At 40.8% G+C, this 22,876-nt stretch overlaps 1 protein-coding gene across 16 annotated transcripts in view; it reads left to right on the top strand.

Annotated features, from left to right (window-relative positions):
• The window catches only part of LOC101173180 (uncharacterized), a 200,672-nt gene that overhangs the window by 49,154 nt on the left and 128,642 nt on the right, over nucleotides 1-22,876 (top strand). For 15 of the 16 annotated variants that reach the window (XM_023950293.2, XM_023950294.2, XM_078938285.1 and 12 more), the window contains exons 2-3: nucleotides 14,092-14,280; nucleotides 22,812-22,850. In XM_023950293.2, coding sequence (XP_023806061.1) covers nucleotides 14,094-14,280; nucleotides 22,812-22,850 — 226 coding nt within the window. In that variant the 5' untranslated portion in view covers nucleotides 14,092-14,093. Of the gene's footprint in view, nucleotides 1-14,091; nucleotides 14,281-22,811; nucleotides 22,851-22,876 lie in introns of those variants that run through there. The other variant, XM_023950298.2, reaches the window with a different exon arrangement.

Genomic DNA, 22,876 nt, shown 5'->3' on the forward strand with positions numbered 1-22,876 from the left:
TACAGCATTCAACCCTGCATTTTCTTCTGGAAATGCAGCTCCTTCTAGTTATTTTTGTGCCGCTGAATGATTTACGGGCTCTTGCGAGGAGGCATTTTTTTTTCTGTAGTTTTCTCTTCTACCTTACTGAAAATAGCTTTATATATGAATCTGTCCGTGTTCCTGGCAATAATTCAACCGTTTTTCATGGGATCAAACCGAAAATGAGCAGAAATGCAGCATCACAGGACAGCAAGGAGGAGGAACAGACGTCTCAGAAGATTTCCTCTGGATGTCCCTGACCAGACATGAACAACTTGTGAGTTTAACTTAAAGTTTTTTTATTAGTTCAATTTAAGCATTTGTTACTAATTGTGCTCAAGGTTACACAGTCTGGGCACAGGAGACTGAGGTCCTGGTGTTTCTTTTCTGGCTGGCGTGTGGCACATCTTACGGTGTAGTAACCAGAGCCTTCGACATGCCACGGTCCACTGTGAGCGACGTTGTCCACAGGACGGCAGACCGCATCCTCCAGCTGATGAGCAGGGTCACCCAGCATCCAGTGGGAATGAACTGCCATTAGTCACCTCAGGTTTTTTAGCAGCTCTCTGAGTCTTCCACCTTCCAAAAGGTCGTAGGGAGCATTGATGGCTGCCAGTTAAGAATAAAGGCCCTAAAAGAAAATGCAGCTTGTTATTTTAACAGGAATCTTTTTTATTCCATTCAACTGCAGGCTGTACGTGACTAATGCCAAATTTAGAGATATTTTTGTTGGGAATCAAGGATCAGTCCATAATTCACGGGTTCTACGTAAAAGCCCAATTTATGTAAATCAAACATACCCACCTGAAGGATCCTTTTGGGTGATGGTGGGTATCCCTGCATTGCTCTTCCCATCACGCTGCTGACACCCTACAGGGAACCCATGAGGAATGCGGTTCAGGCCCGTTACAACCAGCACCACGCCAAGGCATGCTCTGTGGTGGAGAGAGCATTTGGCATTATGAAGATGAGGAGGAGAGCAATATTTCTGTGGGGACTGGAAGTAAAACCAACCTTTGCAATGAAAATAATTGCCTGCAGTTCAGTTCTGCTCAATCTGTGCATCAGCGAAGGGGACTGCTTGGAGCCACAGATGTTGAGCCACACCAGGAACCAGTAGGACGGGTAAAGTGGCGTCCGTCTGCGAGGAGAAATCTCTGCTTTCCTTTCAGCTCCAACTGTGACACACATGACTCTAGAAGACCAGGATTATTGTTAACATATATAAAATAAATGTTAACATATAAAACGAAAATGTAAATATGTACATTTGATATTTATATGAAAATTCTTTTGAGATTGTTAAAAATGGCTCAGATTTAAATAATACACGTAAATAATTCATTTTTGTTACTGCATTTATTAAACAAATTGCAAAAACAACGACGACGTTACATTTTGTGAACAATATTTTAAACCCAGGTAAGCTTAACAGACTCTCCTGTCACTCTTTGTCCCTTCGTGCTCTTTCCTCCTCTCCTCTTTCAACAACAACCTTTACCCCAGCATGACAACGATTACAGTTTTATGATAAATAAATACAAATCTGATCAAGTGTCTCTTACTCCAATCCGGCACGAGCTTGCCTGATAACAAACAGGCTATCTTTCTCCATCCACAGATGGATCAGATTTTCCTTATCCTCGTCAGTCCCTACATATATATACACATTTAAAAAATGTGTTAACTTATTACTACGGTTAGAACTCACTCATTTTTTTATGTAATATCAACAGCGTTTGTTTTTAGCATTCTGTGCTAATTCGCGCTAGAGTTAGCTTTAGCATTACCGAAATTGATGAGCTTCAAAACAATGTAGATAGTCGATTGAGGAATATAACATATTAAACACATCATCTTACGTATTTACAAATATATTTTACAACAGATACTTGATACTTTTAAATATACTTATATTTTTAAGTCCTCTTTCTCGCGCAACCGTCCGTCATCTTCGAATAATTCAAACGCAGTGTATTGTGGGTCACACGCTATGCATTCTTGTATGAACGCAGTGCATTCTGGGCAATATTTGCCGATCGAGTGAGCATCGATCCACACTGGTTTTTCGTAGAGAATTCTGGGAAATTTCTAGTGCACATTATTTTTGAACTGTAGATTCGGACAGCACTGCAAAATGGCGACTGCACTATATAGTGCACTATATAGGGGTTAGGGCGGTAATTCGGACACAGCCCATGAGTTTCTGCTTTTTTTTGTTTGGATGCTGGTGTGCCGCGGGATTTTTGTCAAGGTTAAAGTGTGCCTTGCCTCAAAAAAGGTTGAAAAACACTGATGTAGAGGATTAAGTTTATTTTAATTTGGACAACGTTTTTATTATGTTTACGTATCTCTGCCACATCACGTGCAACTGCTGTCTGTAGCTTTTCAATGCTGAAAACTTCTCTGTGTATAGGAAACCCACTTCCAACCTCCCTACCTTTTCTCATGCACCTCTCACTTCTGATTGGCTAAGAACATGGAGAAAACATGGAGATGCAGAGTTGCAAGGCTTTATCTGTCAAAATAAACAAATTTTAAGTTGACCTCATAGTCGCTCATTGAATTTAAAAAAAATTGCTTGGTCCATCAGTGTGGTTGATGTGTTGTCGACCCCTAATTTAAACCCTTCATCAAAGCTAACACATAATATCAAGTCATAAGGCATCGAATTTTTCCTACATAAACCCTGGATGAGAAAATAAAAAAAATAAAATACTGCATGTTTTTCCCTTTATGCTGAAATGCCTTTTTTTCATTTTGCTTATTTCGAATGTGATTAAATTAAAACTGATAGAAAAAGGTCATTTTGTTTAGCTCTACTCATTGGTTATTGTACTACAGTGTAAACCAAAGTATAGTTTTCCATTGCCTATCCTAGTTAGTTTTGAACTACTAACGTTTAACTACTGCCTTGCTCAGTTATGTTTTTCTGACAGTTGGTACTCATTCTTGGATTACTGGCTTTTTTTTGAAAGCTTGTTAATTTGTGACAAGAAATGACTAGTGATCAGACTGATGATCGATGACTTTTTTTTTTTATACAATTAGTTTTGAATAACATTTCCTGTGAGAACAGGGTTTTTGCAAACTTCCCATCAAGTTTCTGTAGAAAGGTAAAGGCATTGAGTTGAGAGGCAGGACCTCGGGATAACAGCAAGGGCAGAAGTAAATTAATAACTTTACTAAGATGTTTTTCACTTTCATTTTACCTTTTTCTACTTTTTATGGCTTCACAATGAGATTTTAAAGATTTGCTTTTCACATAACTAATTTGATATGGTTTGATTTACTATGATTATTATGTTAGTATTGTGATTGATCAAATTAATTATAGTAATATGTATACTGAGTTCTGCAGCGGGGTTTAATCTCATTGGTCCTTGGATTATGTATTCACTGATGTGTTGAACTTTTGATTTCCAATTGCCAAAGATTTTGCGATAGTCCTTCTCCATGGCCTCACCGAACTCCTCCCAGGGCCGAGTTTTTGCCTCCGCAACAGTCCGGGCCGCAGCTTTCTTAGACTGCCGATACCTGTCAGCTTCCTCTGGAGTCCCACAAGCCAGCCAGGCCTGGTAGGACTCTTTCTTCAGCTTGACGGTATCCCTTACTTTCGCTGTCCACCACCAGGTTCTGGGGTTACCGCCGCGACAGGCACCCGAGACCTTGCGACCACAGCTCTGAGCAGCAGCAGAGACGATGGAAATGGAAAACATGGTCCTCTCGGACTCGATGTCCCCAACCTCCCTCGGTGCCTGTTTGAAGTTCTCCCGGATGTGGGAGTTAAAGAATTCCCTAACGGAGGGCTCAGCCAGACGTTCCCAGCAGACCCTCACAGTACGTTTGGGTATTCTAAGTCTTTCCGGCCTCCTTCCCAGCCAGCGAATCCAACTCACCACCAAGTAGTGATTGGTGGACAGCTCTGCCCCTCTCTTTACCCGACTGTCCAAGACACAGGGCCGAAGGTCGCCTGAAACAACTACAAAGTCGATCATTGATCTTCTACCCAGGGTGTCCTGATGCCAGGTGTATTGATAGACACCCTTGTCCTCAAACATGGTGTTCGTTATGGACAAACTATGACAAGCGCAGAAGTCCAATAACAAAACACCACTCGGGTTCAGATCAGGGGGGCCATTCCTACCAATCACGCCCCTCCAGGTGCCACTGTCATTGCCCACGTGGGCATTGAAGTCCCCCAGGAGGACAATGGATTTCCCTGTTTGGGCACTTTCCAGTGCCCCTTCGAGAGACACCAAGAAGGTTGGGGACTCCAAACTGCTGTTCGGCCCGTAAGCTGAATCCACAGTCAGAGACATGTCTCCCACCCGCAGGCAGTGGAACTCTCGTCCACCGGGGTGAACTCACGAGTAACCCCACACCAGCCCACCGCCTCTCACCTTGAGCTAATCCAGAGTGGTAGAGAGTCCAACCCCTCTTTAAGGTCTGAGTTTCAGAGCCCAGGCCATGTGTGGAGGTGAGCCCGACTATATCTAGATGGTATCTCTCAACATCTCGCACCAGCTCAGGCTCCTTTCCTCCCAGAGAGGTGACGTTCCATGTCCCAAAATCCAAGTTCCATGACCGGGGTTTGGGCCGCCGAGGCACCCGCCCTCTACTGCCACCCAAACCACATTGCACCGGCCCCTTTTCAGGTCTCCTACGGGTGGTGGGCCCATGGGAGAGTGGTCCCACGTCGCTCCTTCGGGCTGAGCACGACTGGGGCCTGTGGGAAGAGCCCCGGTCACTAGGCGCTTGCCTGCAAGCCCCAACCCCGGGCCTGGCTCAAGAGTGGGGCCCCGGTGACGCCAATCCGGGTGACGTAATTGGGTCCTTGGTCTTTCCTTTCATCAGGGGGTTCTGAACCGCTCTTTGTCTGGCTCGTTACCCAGGACCTGTCTGCCATGGGAGACCCTACCAGGGGCTTAAGCCCCAGTCAGCTTAGCTCCTGGGATCACTGGAGCTCTCAAACTCCCCCACCACGTTAAGGTGGTGGTTCAAGGGGGAGATTAGATTAAATCGATGTTGAAAAATACCATTTGGCTTGAGGCAAGGTACATTTATTTTACTATAACGTAAAATCATTCAAGTGCATCACAGCGGACAACAAACGTGATGTCAGCTAAAACTAATCATTCCATCACTCCAGTCCAATGTGTGGAAACACCTTGAATTTAGCAAAGACATATGACCATACGGGGTGCTAGAATGTTCTCATAATGTTCCCTTTGGATTAATTGGATGATGAAAAACAACAGTGGGTTGAACTTTAGGAAACTAAAATGTTAATGGATTTGACATTTATTCTTGTTTACTTGTTTGTTTGTACACATTTATTTTGCACTTGATTATTTTGGAAGAAGTCCAAGGAATCTGGAAAACTTCACCTGCACTGTTCAGTACCAGGTATTTCTCTCTGAGTCACAATTGTTGAAGTTTAGGCTGAAGATGTCCTCAATCCATTTTAGGTCAGTGAATCGGATCAAATCGGATCGTTCAAAATGAACCAAAATTGATCATGAATCGTATCATCGACCACAAATTGTGATATAAATCAAATTATTAAAATGAATCGTCACACCTGCTAGAATTGGTTTTACGAAATCTAGTGCAAATGTTTGTATATTTGTTTTTCTAATCCTTTTTTTTTGTTGTTACAACAGACCAAGCTGCTGTGTGGACACAAGTTAAAACCTCTCATGTCACAGCCCTTCATGAATTTGTGTCTACTGCCAGTGTCTGTTGAGGGATTAGCGTCTGACCTCTGTTTGTGTACACACGTGTGGTCGTGTGTGTGTGTGAGCTACTTTGCATTCCATTGCAATGTGTAAAGCTTCACAACAATAGGGCAAAGAAATGGTGTGTGGGGGACACACAGGGCATCTATTCAGCTCTTCTGCTGTCTTTGTGATAGGGTAGCAGGACATGATTGGGGGCGTTGACGCAACTACCTGTCTGTGTGCCTGTCTGCCTGCTCTCTAATGTGCACTCTAATGGACTTGCTTAAGTGCTGAATTGCAAAAACATCCTGAGTAATTTTATTACGAAGTTCCTAACACTACCTCTTTGACTGGGCTGTCAGTCAGACCCATTGTGAGCTCCATAACGACCTTATGTGGAGCTCAGGACACCAACAGGCTACAAATGAGCTTTAACCAAACGTCAATATCATACTGAAAGTTGCGACAAATCAGCAAGCAGATTCAGATTTTAAAATTGTCAGGTTAAGCTTTTTAGTGTTCGTATAAATCCTGTGATGTTGTTATGAGATTACAGCAGCTGCAGTGATCCAAGCAGCAAAAGGGGATGGTTCCTTGTGTTAAGGTATGACTTGTTTTCAGAACCACAAAGAAAAATGTATGCCATCTCCATTGTATTGTAAATTTGGGATCATAAAATGTGCAATGGCCTAAACAAACATTTGAAACAGCAGAATCTAAAATGGACTGCAACAACAAGGAATTTATCAAAATGTTACAATAGCGAATAAAAGATAAAAAAAAAAAAAAGTACAGTTGTTGGAAATTATCAAAAGAATCAGGACTTTTGAATTTTATGTAAAAATCAAGACCAAAAGAAATAGAAATAGTGGATGGGGTCCTGTAACCCTTGTTCGATCCTAGGCACTTTAATATTGGGAGTGGGGTCATCTAGACCCCATAAGACAGTGCGCTAATGGAATGATGGCGCAGAAGTAGAGCTCTGCCCATTTCCCGCGATCCCTTTGTTTACATTCTCTCCTGCTAGTTTACGGTCCCTCACAATCCAAAGCTAGCATTTGCAGTTTTGAGCCAGATACCAGCTTGGATAAGTAAAAGAAAGACGTACATGGATCTATATGTCAGAAAATGGATGTATTGAATTGAATCGGCTAGTTCAAAAGGGGCCCAAGTCCAAGAGGTTTGTTTTTCCAGGAAATGATTTTAATTGCATAGCTTAAAGGGAGGCTACACCAAATGATTAATACTTTACCCAGATTTAGCACCAGTTCATAGCTTACAAATGCTGTAATATGAAGCACCTAACTTTTAAAATTTCAGAGGACTAGCAAACTAAAGTCTCTGGACTTGGGCCCTTTTTGAAATAAACAGGGGCGCTGCCATATTGGATAACTAGTGCTGCCATCTATGGGATAAAGCAAAACCTATGCAAGAGAGGCCCACGTCCAGGAATTTTGCACTTAATGCATTTTAAATGCCAAGCATAGTCAATGCATTACAACGGACTTGGGACTTTTTTGCACAGAGTCAGATAGCTTTTCCCTTGAAGACCATAGGGCAACCTCAACCACCAGGAGCAATATGGGGTTCAGTGTGTTCCCCAGGGCCACTTCGACACATGGGAGGCCAAGGCGGGAACCAAACCTGCACCACGGCTGCACGATAGACAGACAGGGACACTAAATAGTGTGACTGTCTTTATAGTGTCTTTGCTTGTGTAGAAGTGCATCATGCCAAAACTCACTCTCAGCTATTTTTGTGACTGTTGCAAATTGACCTGAAAGGAATGTCGGTGACACCATTTCAAAATGCAAATTTGAGCATAGGAAAATGTTTATACTACTGTGGACAAGGTTAAATGCTCAAACTTAAATTAAGAAGGTTATCTGTTATGGGACAAGGGAACTAGAGTGTTTTTTTGTTTTTTTTTTGCACCTGTAAGGTCCAGTTATAAAAATGTTGTTTTACACAGCAATAAATGTTTACATTTTTTACCAAACCAAAATGGAAGTCGGCTCTTAAGTTGTGTTTCACAGGGTGTGGACAGGTATTGGGTTGCCAGTTTTAAACATTACTCATTGCTGTTGGGATGCAATGCTCCACCTGATAAATAGTTTTCACTGTTTTGGGGAAAAACTTAAATGTAATTTGTACAAAGGCAAAAACTGATGCTTTTCCAGATTTAATGAATACTTTTAGTTGTTTCCAATCTTCTCTTTCAATAAACTTTTAAGTTATTGCCAACATTTTAAATACGTAAACTTTAAAAGGTGCTCAACTGGTCATGCAGGGGGAAAAGGTGGCCAGAGGCAGAGAAACTAGGTCCAGACATTCCAGCAGTACAGCCTTCTGTTCATGTTAGTTGTTGAAAGTTTATCGGGTTTCTTCAGCCAAACTAGTTTAAGGCTCCAGTTTAGAGCTATTGGCTTCTGTTAACTTACTTTATGAACCACCGAAGCTCCACACGAACACACAATTGATCAGGTATTGTGATGTTAACATGAAGGAAAAAGCTTGATAGTTTTGTTGGTCTGGTGATGCTGTTGGTTTTTTGAACACGGGTGTTGTATAAACAAAGTGTTTTGATTATTAAGGATGCAAACAAATGTCACTCATGTCTGTGTCTATCAGATCTATAAAAACACCAATCTCTCAAGATGACTGAAAACCTTGAGTAGTAATAAAAGTTTATGCTGGTTTTTGAAGCTCTTTATTTAAATAATCTGGGACTAATATTTTAGCAAAACTTTTTGCTTTTTTGGTCTTAATATGAAAACCTACCCGTGGTTATTGTGCAAGATCACTGAAGTGTATTTTTAATAAAAAACATTTGTATTTTAATATGATTCCACAAGCGGTTTTGAACAGTTTTTTTTCTGAATGAAGGCGTAATGATTGAATTATTGTCAGTGTCAATGGAAATCTGCAGGAAGTGTACAAGTAGAGGAAGTGGCCTTTGGTACAAATGAACACGCACACTGAGGTGCACGTTCACATACGTCACAATGTAAGAACAAGCAGCAAAAGGGCTTACCCACTCGTTTTCGTGGATTAAGAAGGGCTGGTGCTCAGAGAGCAGGCTTTTAGGGAAATGCTTATAAATGCGTGAATGGATCAAAATACCTCTTTGGGGAATAATATACTGAAAACCTCAAACAAGTTTTTGCATGAAATAGGCCCTTTAAATCAAACCGTGTCATCTATTCTCTGATGCAGTTTGACATAAAACCTTTTTCCTACTTTAACATCTGCTGAAACCCATCCATGCTGTTGTGAATTTTCATTTTGTATTCATGAATGTAGGCGTTCGTTCTCTGATGCATGCAGTTGGTTTTCATCTGTTTACATTTACTTACCTGTACTCTGATGTCTTTGGCTTTTTTTGCTTGTCATATTTTGTACTACTGGCTTGTAGGTGCTGTGGTTCATAGTGGTTTGCTTTAGAAATATCTTTGAAAAAAGTTAATAAACTGCCTAGAAACCACAAGGAATAACCTGTGCCTGGTCATTTCCAGCCAGAGAAAGCCCATCTGTTGATAACTGTCCTTCTGTTGTTGATTAAGGGTTTTCTTGGGTTATATTCCCAAAATACTGACTTCCTCGATCTGCATGAGTGCACCATACTGTAGTTTTGTATAATGATATACTCGTGTAAAAACAAAAACAAAAAATTAATCCTCCCACGTACCTGCAGTATTGGTCCCATTGTTTTGTTTAGGAAGTGACTTCATCAGCCTTGCGACTCTGCAGAGACATCCACGTTACTCTGGCTGCTCTGCCAATGTGTTTTCCTATAATCTCAGGTTGACTCAGTGGTAATTCAGGAATGTAAAACTGCTCTGCAGTGGTTTTACTGCCACGCTGTCCTTGAATAGATTAAAGTTCTACACACAGAACACACACAAGGTAGATGTGTTATTTGTCCGGGGTTTGTGTATGGCTTCGAAATCACTGGTGGATGGGCCATGTTTAGAGGGAGTTTTCCCCTCTACTGAAACCCTTTGTTTGTTCAGTTCAAGGTTCACACCAAAAATAAAGTCAATTCAGTCGCCATTTTTTTTTACAATATGAAGGTCGGCATGTTGGAACCAGAAATTGTCAGTAAGAAGTGATTTGTTCGAATTGGTCTGAGTCAACATTTCTTGGGCAACCGCTCTCGCAAATTTGTAATGAGTAGGGTGGAAGTCCACACCTCTACCACTTGAAAGCAGGCTACACAAAATGTGTCAAATGTTTTGAATCTTTGATGTGTGACCGCATACATTTATTGAGGCATCTAATCGGTCCGTTTATAACTTTAATACATTTCACTAAAGAAAATTTTAAAAAGGATTATCAAGAACATATTAAAACAAAAAGGTAGCAGAACAAGAATGGTTAGACTGACAAATGAGACTTAGTAATCGCTGTTGATTTCTTCATAGAGGTCTCTGGGATATTTTGTTTTTTTTTTTGTTTTGTTTTTTTTGGAATCAGCAGATACTTCCTGTTTGTAACGCCGGGGGGAGGGATCCCTTAGTCTAATTCTCATTTACTGTCAATGGGTAATACATTCTACGACAAAAAGAAATGATCAGAAGCAATATTAAATGAGTTTCTAAGAGAATCAGGCTAAAATTGTGTTAAAAAAGAAAATGAAAATTGAAAGAAACAAGCTTAACAAATTTGGCTTTCTAGGAAAATTGGAAAAGGATTTATTTTTATATAACAGCTGGAGATGTCTGGAAAAAAACATATTTCTTATTGCTTGAGATCAGCGATCTGTGACTATTCGGTACAAAAATGTGTCTAAATCTTACACAAACTTTAATTTCAGTCAAAATAAAAACTGGTCAGACAAATCTCTGATGACTCTTACTTTTACACACACTATTTTTTTATTCTTAGTCCTTACACCCCCTTAATAGAAATGCCTTCTCTGCTGGATTTCTTGCCTCTGTTGAATTCATTTTTTTTCTTGTAGCCAGGGTCTGTCTTTGGGCATTGAGAAAAAGAAGCCAGACTCCAGCTCTAACCTAGTGTGGTAAAATGAAATAAAAACAAACACAAAAAAATAATCACATTTTTTGATGTTGCTTTGGTTTGTTTTTATCTGTCCCAGGGATCCACGTCAGCTTTAGAGGGATCTCCAAACTAATGAAAAAGTTGTTCTCCTCTAGTCATGTGGGCTAGAGGGATGGCAAACATATTATTACACAGTGTTTTGAAACTTTAGATGGGTCTCAGGCTGCTGTCGGTCAGATCAAATCATATGCCGAACGCCACAGATCGTTTGGCCTGCGGCTGGCACTGATGGTGTTCCATCTTATATAAACATGCACAGATGACGGCGGTTAATTATAGAAACCGGTGCAGCACTTGAGAATGGATAGCTTTGCAGCCGGTGTCTCACAACACACCCCGACCTCCACCATCAGGGCACATTCACTGCTGCTCCCTATGCTGCTGATTAACTTGTCTTGTAATTCAACCAGCAAACCAAATGCTGATTGAAACTGGTTGCTTTTTTGGTGATTTTCTGTGCGTTTGTTTATAAATTAAATATTTAAAGCCTTAGTCACGACTGCTCTTACCTGTGGATAAGGGCTGTCTGTAGGTGAAAAATGGGCAAATCTGCATGGTGAATGCAAGTGACCTGCAGGAACTTCTAAGAACTTAGACCACCCGGTGAGTGTGTAAGGCAAAAATGTTCACGCACATTTATTTCTACAGGCATGCTCCAAACAACAGGCTGGGGGGAAGTAGGTCAGACGTAGCCGTGTCCTACTGATTTATCATCACCCTCCTAACTGCTCAGGAAATCTGTGAAAGGTGCTCGCCCATTGGGTGAGGAAATTAGACAGTCAGAGTGTAGTTTTGGTGGGCGACCTATGGGGCATATCACATGCACACCCTGTAAAGCATTTGCATGTGGTCAATAAGGAGCTAGTCCGCGCATCTTACTGATGGCTAGAGTGCAGGCCACCACACAGCATCAGGCTGATATTCCATAACACATGCAATATCAGCCTCTCTTTGACACTTGTAAAGTACCTCCAGCACTGCTATGGTCTTTGACCATTTACTTTTTTAATGTGGTAAAATGTAGAGTTAGGCAACCAGACACTTGATTTGATGTTTTGGAGTTGGCTGTATGTAGATTTGAGCCTGTTAATCCAGTAAACCATTTGCAAGGGCACAGAATTTCTGCAGCAAACATTTGTTTGTATAGCAACTGGACTGAAAATCCAGCAGAGGGGGTAAAGAGCTGTTGTGCTGTGACTGCCTCTGTTCTACAATGTTTAGCTGCCTCCCATTGGATAATTTTGACCTGCATGTAGTGTTTGATCATTGGGACTCTTGATTGTGATGTTAAAAAAAATGAGCAAGTTGTTGGATGCACAGAAAGACTTAAAACTGCTGGCATTGATGATAATCTGGTTTTAAAACGGGAAGATGGCATTACAGAAATCAAAGAGTTTCTTTTAGGGTTTACAGATTTAAAGTCAGATGATGTCCCAGATGAGCCTTTAACTGCTCACATGTGTGTTCAGATTTACAGTCATGGCTGCTCTTCCAGTATTGAGACTAAATCCCAGGATCAACTCTGCCTCCTGGTGGTGCAGAGTGGTATGTCGTATAGATGACTATAGGACATATGGGTGTTAAAACTCTTATGTAAATCATTTTATAATGATGTCTGTTAAACAGGCTTTATTGGCATTATTGTGAGGCACAAACATGTCATGTTAAAATTCAAGCAATATTGTTTTTATTTCTAATATACCTCATGGTTGCTCATAAATGAGGCTGCATGCTATATGCCTTTTTCAAATCAAACAATGAATGTTATACAAATTTGTTAGACAACAAATACTAACCAGGGGTTGACATAGCCCAGAAATTTGCACTGGCCCACAGGGCCAGTAGTTTTTGAAACTTACTGGCCCTGCCTGAAAGTTACTGGCCCGACACCGCGCATAGCGGGACCCGCCGCTTCGCAGGTGCTTGCAACTTTAGGGGGGTCTGTGGGCATGCCCCCCCGGAAACTTTTAATATGGTGCAATTTGTTGCATTCTGGTGACATCACTTATTTCTACACTTTTCAATGACTGAAAATAGACCATATCAAACTTAAATCTGCTCTAGTCTGTTTCAGATGTTTTGAAGAGAGCACCGCAGTGTAGTAGGTAACACTAGTTCAGAAGTTTTCATGGTGCTTTTAACGGCAAATATCGCAATAAATCATAAACCTTAAATGTGTTAAAACAATCTAATGGCAGCTTGAACCATTTAACGAATCAAATAAATCCCTTAATGCATTTGACCAATCGGATGGACGCCTTCACATTGTTGACCAATCAGATGGAGCCCTGTTATGTTAGATGTTTGTAACCTATGTCAACGTGGGTCATTTGGAGTATAATTTTTAAACTGGGAATGGTTATTTGGTTATTTTGCTGTTTGTTTATATACCGCAAATTATATCGTTATCGCAATTTTAATCTCTGATATCGCATATCGCGAGTTTTCCTCATATTGTGCAGGTCTAACTGAGATCATTCAGCGAACTAGAAATACTTACTGCTTACAGTGTTGTAAAGAAAAACAAAATTAAGTAGTTTAACATTCTACTGCATTTGAGTCTGAGATTCAGGTATTTGGAGTTGCCTTTGATTCTTTGACATTCAGCTTAAAGCTTAGTGGATACAGTTTCATCTTCAATGCATTCATTAAATATCTTGCTGTCCATACTACTAATTATACCCACTACTCCATCCAACATTTTCCTATCTATTCCTGCCATGTCTTCCACATCTCTGACATGCTTCAGTCTCTCTTCAGTGACGGTGTCGGATTTATAATCAAATGTAATAATAACCCACTGGCTTGTGCCTTCGTTGTTGCTGTTTAACATTGTTTTGTATTGAATTGTTACATTTAATAAAGTTTGAAAAAAAAAGTAGTGAGCGCGTGCCGCGTGGTGCTCGGCAGTGAAAGCCGCGCGCGCGCAGGCGGGAGAGAAGGAGAAGTGATCAAAGGTTTCCCATAGAAACCCTTGAAGTCTGAACACAGGACTAGCAGAAAAACTAAATTATGAAGACGAGGTAAATCTACACGTTTTCGCAAAATTTACTTTATTGAAAAAGGTGAATATATAAACCGTTAGATATTTTAGTGGCCCGAGCGGACAAGTGAAAAGTAAAGTCTTGTGGTCCGCACTGCTCGAAAAACAGGACCGGGCCAGCGGACAAATGGCTATGTCGAGCCCTGCTAACAACTAAGTATTTATGTTTTATTATTTCCCCCACTTGCAGGATTTAGATTTGCGAGGTGCTGACTCTTCCCTCCTTGTCTTCTGTTGCAGTCATGGCTGAGTTGGACCTTAGCCTGAGCGACGCGCTAACGGACAGTGTTCCTCAGTTGGGCCAAGAGAGCCAGGTGAATCAGGACTTTGTGGCTAAGCTGGAAGCGGAAACCTTTGTCGATCAGGTGAAGGAAACGGTGGGAAAGACAGACTTTATCCCCTTGTTGGACAACGATGACAACACGGCAGGTGAGAACAATGAGACTCTCATCCCTCTTGACTAAATGCACTTTATCAAAACTTCACTGTGGTTGGATGGAGAAACTAGCTCAGCAAATCCCATCTGTCAATATTACAACACATTACTTTTTGCAGCTTTAAATCAAACTAATCAAAATGTCTTTTTGAGTCTGTGATGGATCGAGCGGCCAATGAGGACAACAGAAGTTTATCAAAAATGAAAGTTTTAATTTTTCTCAAAAAATGTAAAAAGATGAACAAACTGGGCCCTTAAAAGAGGTCAACAGAAACATAATTAACTCAGGCAATAACTTAAACTTAACCAACTGAACAGACCAAGTAACAGAAACAAACTGACCTACCCAAAGACACAACAGGGGAACATATATAGTGGCTGATCAGACCACTTGAGAAACATGGGGGGAACTAACATGACTACAAAAGACATTTAACAAGGACTATAAAGACAAGACTAAACACAACACTTGGTCTCCTAGTGGAAGAGAAAAACATCAAAAGCTGAACAAAATGAATAATGACCAACAGAAGCAAAGCAAATAAACATTAAATAGGTCCATTGGTTTCTCCCCTGGAGGCTTCAGTAGATGGTGCCTTCCTAATTGCCTGGCTGGAGTATTTAAAGGCTGTGAAGACTTGAGCTCCTCCTTTGCCAGTCCTCACAGCACAGCTCCAGGAGCAGAACCTCAGCCACACCCGTAGCGACCGGTAGCACCCTCAGCACTGGCAACTCAAAAATAGGTGACATTAATTAAACAAACCAAAATAAGTAAACTAAACAAGTGTACATGTGCTAGAAATTATTGAAAATAGATGATGAATGTATATTTTAACTCAAAGAAATGTGTGCATTTATTCAAGAATAGAGAATCTGAAATAATAAAATTAAAAAGAAAGTGTGCAATGCTGAAGGGAGGTTACCGCCATGTTGTTTGTGGGTGTGGCAGGGTATGCTGCCATCACAGAGTCTGTGATAAAGAACCATGGATTAGGTGTTATCTACTATCAAAACCCAAACAGGACAGAGTCTGTTCTGCAACCTTAGCTGCAGCTGTTCTTACATGACTTATGCTAGTTGGCACTGCTGGACACTGGCTGCCATGGTGGATCTTCTCAGTTGTCATTCAGCTGTAGGGACAACAATAGCTGGGAGACATGCAGAGTAGCGGTCAAAGCCTTGAACATCCAAAATGAGTGGGATGTGGATATGACAGAACTCTATTCAACTGAGAAACACGTTCTGCCGTCAAGCTTTATTTCACAGATCTTCTCGAGTCACTCTGGAAGGTCTTCTTTGCTTACAGGTTGTGTTGGAGACATGGTCATGGTTTCAGAAAGATCTTCAGTTAGAGACTAGCAGGACAGACGTGAGTCATTGCATAACTATTGCTGGTGCACCAAGGCCTGGACAGTTGAAAACATTGATAGCAAAGCAGTGTCTATGGTAACAATGGGGGGTGTCATAGTAATTGGACTGTGACCCTAAACATGGTTTATATTTTTGTTGTTATCTTTTTTACTCTGCCTTTACTTTTTATATTTTATTAGTAAAATAATATGGAAGGTAACTACACGATGCATTTGCATTTTTTTTTGATGCACTTCTATGGAAGAAGAAATACTGTATTTGGTGATACAATTCAAACTAAGAGAAGCTAAGAGATCATGTGTATTTATTTCAGAGAGCTTTACAGAGGTGTTAGTAAGTACGTCACCATGAGATCATTTAAAGACTCTCCCAGTACGGTGAGGTCCACCATCTACTGGTGGAGCTGAGTCTGAATGACGGCCACCCCCAGCGGTACTTCCGTCTCGCTGTGACCCATTTTGATGACTTGCCGACCCGGATTATTCTGAGGAAAAAATAAGAATCTCAATGAAAATAAGAAGAAAATCATAAAGTTTAGGAGGAGAACAATGGTATTCTCCTCATATGTTGGTTTAGGACTTCATACACTGATGACATCATCAACATGTCACCAGCCAAAGCAGTTTAATGTATGCCTACAGATGTTGGCAGCAGTCTGATCAAGTCTGGCACTGGAGGATTCCTGTAAAAGCTTAATGTTGATGCTATCCCGATCATTCACTCGGGTATCCACAGTGAAAGAGTGGTCTCTCTAAGTCGCTGTGTTGGGTCACCGGAGAGGTATGGCTAGGATCAAGGGTTTGGAGCGCAGACGGATCAAATGAAAGGAAGCGACAGTTAACCAGGGATGACTCAGCTCTCAGGCCTGTTATTGTTACCCAGACAGTTTGCTCTGACAGTCAGGCTGTGTGGGCATTCATCAGTGACACCCAGCTGCAGGACGGACTGTGGGTGGCTTTGGCAGTGATCAACTGTGACATGCCGCATGCATTCGGATGATCGCAGACATGCTGACACACAGAGTGCCAAGCAGCACAAGAGCTAGACAGACTCTGGTTTTCTCAGTCAGCAGAACAGCGAGACAGTGGAGACATTTGATTTTCTATCCCACATTATTTTGTGGTGTACACACAGTTTAAGACACGCTTGTGATGTCTGCATATCTTTTCCTGTTTTTCCTGTCTGTGTGAACATTAATAAATCATACCCCGGCAGCGTGCGGGTGCAGGCTTTTACGTGTCTGTGCCTGCTACTGACAGCATGCTAGGCTGTCGCTTGGATGTAGTGGAAACTTGAACAAGAGCTGCTTTTTGGTCTATTTAGGCAGAGATTGGTAATTCATGAGAGCCTGAAGATTAGATCACATGTACAGTATGTATGATAATATCAACACAATATCGGATAATTAAAAGCATGTGCATTAAAAGATAATTTTCCCCAGATCCCCTCGGTATAACCTTTCTTGGTCTTGCAGTTTCATATATTGATTTTTCTTTTTTAACAGCGCACTGTATTCTGCTTACTGATTAGCCATAGACTGTTGTCAATCAAAGACTTGCTGGAAAAGCTTGTACAGCAGCATTGATGAATCAAGTTTATCTATAGGTGTATTCAACTGGAAAAATCTGTTGGGCCGGACCCAGTCCGCTTAATTTGGTCTGGATGGGGTCCTGAACCTTCAAACGGACCAAGACCACCACAAAAACTGCATCTGAGAGCGGTTTCTGTTCCTGGACCAGGGTCCAGTTGATTTTAGACTGACATTTTGGACTGGGATAACGGGGTAAACAAACTCTAGTTCACTTTAAGCAAATCAATTGTGTACAGTCTAAATACACCCAAAGATTCTAAATTTAAATAGGAAGAATTTGTCAATGCTCCTTCCAGTAAGTAAATGATTAAATAGTGGATAATGGTATCAACAAAAACATTAGCATATTAATTCTTTGCAAAAATCTAGTATTGCTTTTTTTCTTTTTTTGAGTGTGAACAATTGATGATATATGGTATATGAGTATATGGAGTGATATTTCTGCCACCATGTTGCACACAAAACTTTCTAAGTTGCGGGTGAAAATATTAAATATTTGCTTTTCAATAATTTATTATTCTGCTTTGATATTTTTTTTTGCTTTCAAAAACGTTTTTTGTGTTTGCAAAAGACGTGTTTTTGCGTGTGTTGTGTCAAATCTACGGTGGCCCAGAAGGGTCACAACACAACACATTAACTTTACACACAACACATTAACTCACAACACAACACATTAACTCACAACACATTAACTCACAACACAACACATTAACTCACAACACAACACATTAACTCACAACACAATAACTCACAACACAACACAATAACTCACAACACATTAAATCACAACACAACACATTAACTCACAACACAACACAATAACTCACAACACATTAAATCACAACACAACACATTAACTCACAACACATTAACTCATGGCCCAGAAGGGTCACAACACAACACATTAACTTACCTCACCACACTTTAACTCACAACGGAAGTAAAGCAGCAATTGAAGTGCTTTTATTCTGAAATTTGAGCGGCTAACTACCTAACAGAAAGTAACGTCACAGTGAGCTGTGGAGGGAGCATGATTTTTGTTAAGTAGCAGCTAGCAGCAGTGTTGCCAGAAACTTTCTCTTTATTACGGTTCTCCTTCCTCTAAACACACACAATATGAACGCAAACTCCTCCCTCCGCTCTCACACCCCTCTCTGTCGCTGCACGGGCGCTCCTCTCATCTCCTTTCTTCCGCTCCTTCCTCTCACACAGGCACGTGCGGTCCCCAACACACACACACACACACACACGCGCGCACACACCCACACCCACTCCGCAACACTAAACACCAAGAATGTGGAGAGATGGGGTTTAGTATTTTGAAGAGTTCTACTTGGTAATCATGTTTCCATGTTTGAGATCATGAGATCATCCCAGAGAAAGTCTCTGCTTCAACTTCTGCAGTGAAAGCTGCATCTAAATCTGACGCCGTGTTTGCATCTCTCTGACAGAGTTTGAAGCCAAAGCCCCTCCCCCGCCTCACTACCTGCTTTTCCTCTCTACCTGTTCACATCCTCTGCAGCTGAGAGTTGTTTCCCCCCGCGCTCCTCCAGTGTATCCAACACAGACAGCGCAAAATACGGTCATCATGGGTTGACACGATGGTCGGCGCGCTCCGGCCTTGCTCACGGAAGAAAGAGCCGCATACAGCGGGGATAGAGCGGGTTAAGAAAATGAATGAAAGAAGGCCGGTCCGCTGAAGAAATATTCAATACTGTCCTCCTTTTATTAGATCAGGAGAAAGAAGAATACACAGCTTTCGTTGAGTTTTTTCCCCCTACTGGACTGATTTAGCAGCAGATCCGATGATTTTTCAAAATAAAAGATAGTTCAGACTAATAATAAAAGGATTGATAAACACAGACACCGATCCATGTAGCGATCGGACCATAACTTTAGCTGGTATCTCCTCCTACACGCAGCCGCAGTGTCAGGCTTTAAAGAACACAATTTCTAAGAGGCGGGGTGTCGCACACCCCCAACAACAGGTTAGATGACAGAGCCCGTTAAGCGTCTCTGCCTGGTGCGTTTACTGAGCTTCAGTACATAGAAGTTCAACAGCCACACAGCCTCACGTAGTCCGCTATTATATATTCATGAGGGGAAAATAAACCCGCCGAACCGACCTTAAAACCGCCCAAATTATGCGAACCCGGCCAAAGCCATTTTTGCCCGCAAATTTAGAACCAAAACCGCCCAATCTGGCAACACTGCTGCTAGCTTTTCTTGTAGAAAAATCATGCTCCCTCCACAGCTCACTGTGACGTTACTTTCTGTTAGGTAGTTAGCCGCTCAGCCCAGTGGAAATTTCAGAATAAAAGCACTTCAATTGCTGCTTTACTACCGTTGTGAGTTAATGTGTTGTGAGGTAAGTTAATGTGTTGTGTTGTGACCCTTATGGGCCATGAGTTAATGTGTTGTGTTGTGAGTTAATGTGTTGTGTTGTGAGTTAATGTGTTGTGTTGTGAGTTATTGTGTTGTGAGTTAATGTGTTGTGTTGTGAGTTATTGTGTTGTGAGTTAATGTGTTGTGTTGTGAGTTATTGTGTTGTGTTGTGAGTTGTTGTGTTGTGAGTTAATGTGTTGTGTTGTGAGTTGTTGTGTTGTGAGTTAATGTGTTGTGTTGTGAGTTAATGTGTTGTGTGTAAAGTTAATGTGTTGTGTGTAAAGTTAATGTGTTGTGTTGTGACCCTTCTGGGCCACCGTACAAATCTCGCTTTTGTCCTATCTTTGATTTTGCTGACTACTTTGAGCGCGACTTAGCGTGATATGACTGCCACTGGCATCGGCAAAAAGAAATTTGCATGCCTTGTGTGTCATCTCACTTTTTTCCTATCTTTGCTGAGTTAAGTTTCGGTTTGACGTGACCAAGCTGCCATCAAACAGCTGCTGATTGGTCCAGATTCTAACCAATAAAATTGCCATATGAATCTAACATGGTGTCTGCTCCCGAGGCTCAGAGGCTGAACCAGTTCTTTTTACCCTAATTTTTGTCTTTTTGGATGAAGACGTTTTCATTTTTTTAATAATTCATAATACTTTCTTTTTTTTTTTTTTTAGCATTCGTTTATTTTTATTTAGTCAGATCTGTGAATTTATGGCTGAGGATCTCCTGAAACTGTAAAGCTTATCTGCTGACATTAAATTAACAGGCCTGTGTGTGATCTGTGAATCCCGCAGAGCAAATTATTAGTGAAAAGTGTGATTTTCTTTAAGGTCTGTTCGTTAAAACATAACAATATTATATTTTATGCTGCACACGTGTTTGGGATCAGATGAACAGCAGTAATAAGAAATAGAATGATGGCTCACTACAGTAGACTCAATGTATTTAACAGAAAAAGCATTTTTAACTTTTATGTTCATTTTCACAGTGTCTCATGTTTTAGAACTTGTGAGCGTTTGTCCAAAATTAAAAAATATTAGTCATAAAAAATGATATTTTCTCTTAAAATTTCAACAATTATTGATTAAAATAAAACAATACTTCAGATACAAATCTTAAAAAGTTTAACTTCTTCCGGCTGGACGGAGTCGGAGCTCGGACGTTTTTCTTTTCTGCTGCAGACGTTTTAAACACGTTGGACACTACACTGACATAAATAAATACAAAACTCGGTTTGATTTTAGCTGCTTTGCTGCTCCTTCTGGGTTTTACTCTGAGAGAAACGGGCCAGAATGGTTGAAAACGGCAGAACCCCGTACGAACAGAACCGACAAAAAGTCCAAAGTCCATGTCTGCCTCAGAGTACCGTCAATATGAGACAGAGACACCTGATTGGTTAGAATCTGGACCAATTAGCAGCTGTTTGATAGCAGCTTGGTCACGTCAAACTGAAACTTAATTGAGCAAAATCAAAGATAGGAAAAAAGTGAGATGACACACAACGCATGCGAATTTCTTTTTGGCGATGCCAGTGGCACTCATATCACGCTAAGTCGAGCTCATAGTGGTCAGCAAAATCAAAGATAGGACAAAAGCGAGATTTGACACAACGCACGCGAAAACATGTGTTTTGCAAACGTTTTGGAAAGCAAAAAAATAGTTTTTGAGGGCAAAAAAAATTTTTTTAAGCAAAAAAAATATATCAAAGCAGAATAATAAATTATTGAAAGGCAAATTTAATATTTTCACCTGCAACTTAGAAAGTTTTGTGTGCAACTTAGAAAGTTTTGTGTGCAACGTGGTGGCAGAAATAGGACTGACTGATCCCTTCCCCCTTGTATTCCTAACAGGACGTTCCTGCTGGTTCAAGAAGTCAAAATCTCATGGACTTCTATAGAGAAATAAACACCTCCAACTCAGTCATTCTATTTAACAGAACTACCATTCTGTGCTAATACCTTTTTTGTGCTTGCTAATCCTAATATTTTTTTTCCTAATTGCGAGTTATTCAAATTGTAAACTGATCAGATGCCTCAATAAAAGTATGTGGTCTCACGTCAAATGTTCAAAACATTTGATTGATAGGTTCTCCCAAGCCCACCTTTTATGGTAGGGGTGTGGACTTGGAACAAGCTTCTAATTGTGATTGGCGCAAATGCTTACCATAAAAATTTTGACTCAGACCAATCAATGCTTACTGACGTCATCAGGTTCCATTATGGCAGTGTCCATATTGCCAAAAAAAAAAAAAATAGCTTTTTTGACATCATTTGGTTGGATCCAGAAGTAAGCCATTGTCAATGGATGACGTCACACTTGCTGGGTCCAGCTATATAGTCTATGGAGTCTATGGTGTGAACTGTACTTTTTGGTTAGAGGGAAACACATTCACAAAGTTCTGATTGGGGTTCCTTGTGCTTTGTAGTCAGATTGAAGAGGCTATCACAGGCTCGGTCCACGAAGTGCTGCATTTTGTGCGTGTCCGACTAATGTGGGCATTAGAAAGTTCAGCACTCAAAAGACACATCATCATCATCCTCTGTCCTGACAGCACACAGTAAAAACATGCTGGCTCAGCCTGACTGTGTCTGGCCTGTAAGGTGCTAACAGAAACTGACACACAGCTACCTTGCCATACCCTTTAAAAAGCCTGACAGTCTAGGGATGGTGTTTACTAGTTAGGGGCTGCACGATTATGAGGAAAACTTGCAATAATAGTGATCAATATTGTAATGACGATATAACTTGTGACACATGAACAAATTGCAAAACAACCAAAAATATAATTTCCATTTCACTGTAACGGTTTCATTTAAATAAGAGTCAACATACCTTTAATTAATTGAATGAAAATAGTCTACATGGGCGGCGAACATCTAACATAAAAGGGCTTCATCCGATTGTTCAAATGCATGAATGGATTTATTTGATTAGCTTAACACTTCAAACTGCCATAAAATTGTTTTAGCACATTTAAAGTAACAGTACCGGTATGTTACACCTATGTTGCGATTTTCGCCGTCTTTTGCGATATCCATATTGCACAGCTTGAAATTGTGATATCGATAAATTTGCAATTTATTGCGAAGGCCTATTTCTAGTGTATTTTAAATCAACTTAGTTAGTAACTCAAATAATAAGATTGCATCTGTTTGTGTGTTTTTTGTGTATTTGCAGATGTGAGTGCTGGATTGGAGAATGGAGAGCAAAAGCCCAGTAAGTTTTTTTTCCTTAGTTCTCTG

Source organism: Oryzias latipes, chromosome 20, assembly GCF_053564925.1.
Source record: "Oryzias latipes strain Hd-rR chromosome 20, Olatipes_Hd-rR_3.1".
NCBI lineage: Eukaryota > Metazoa > Chordata > Actinopteri > Beloniformes > Adrianichthyidae > Oryzias > Oryzias latipes.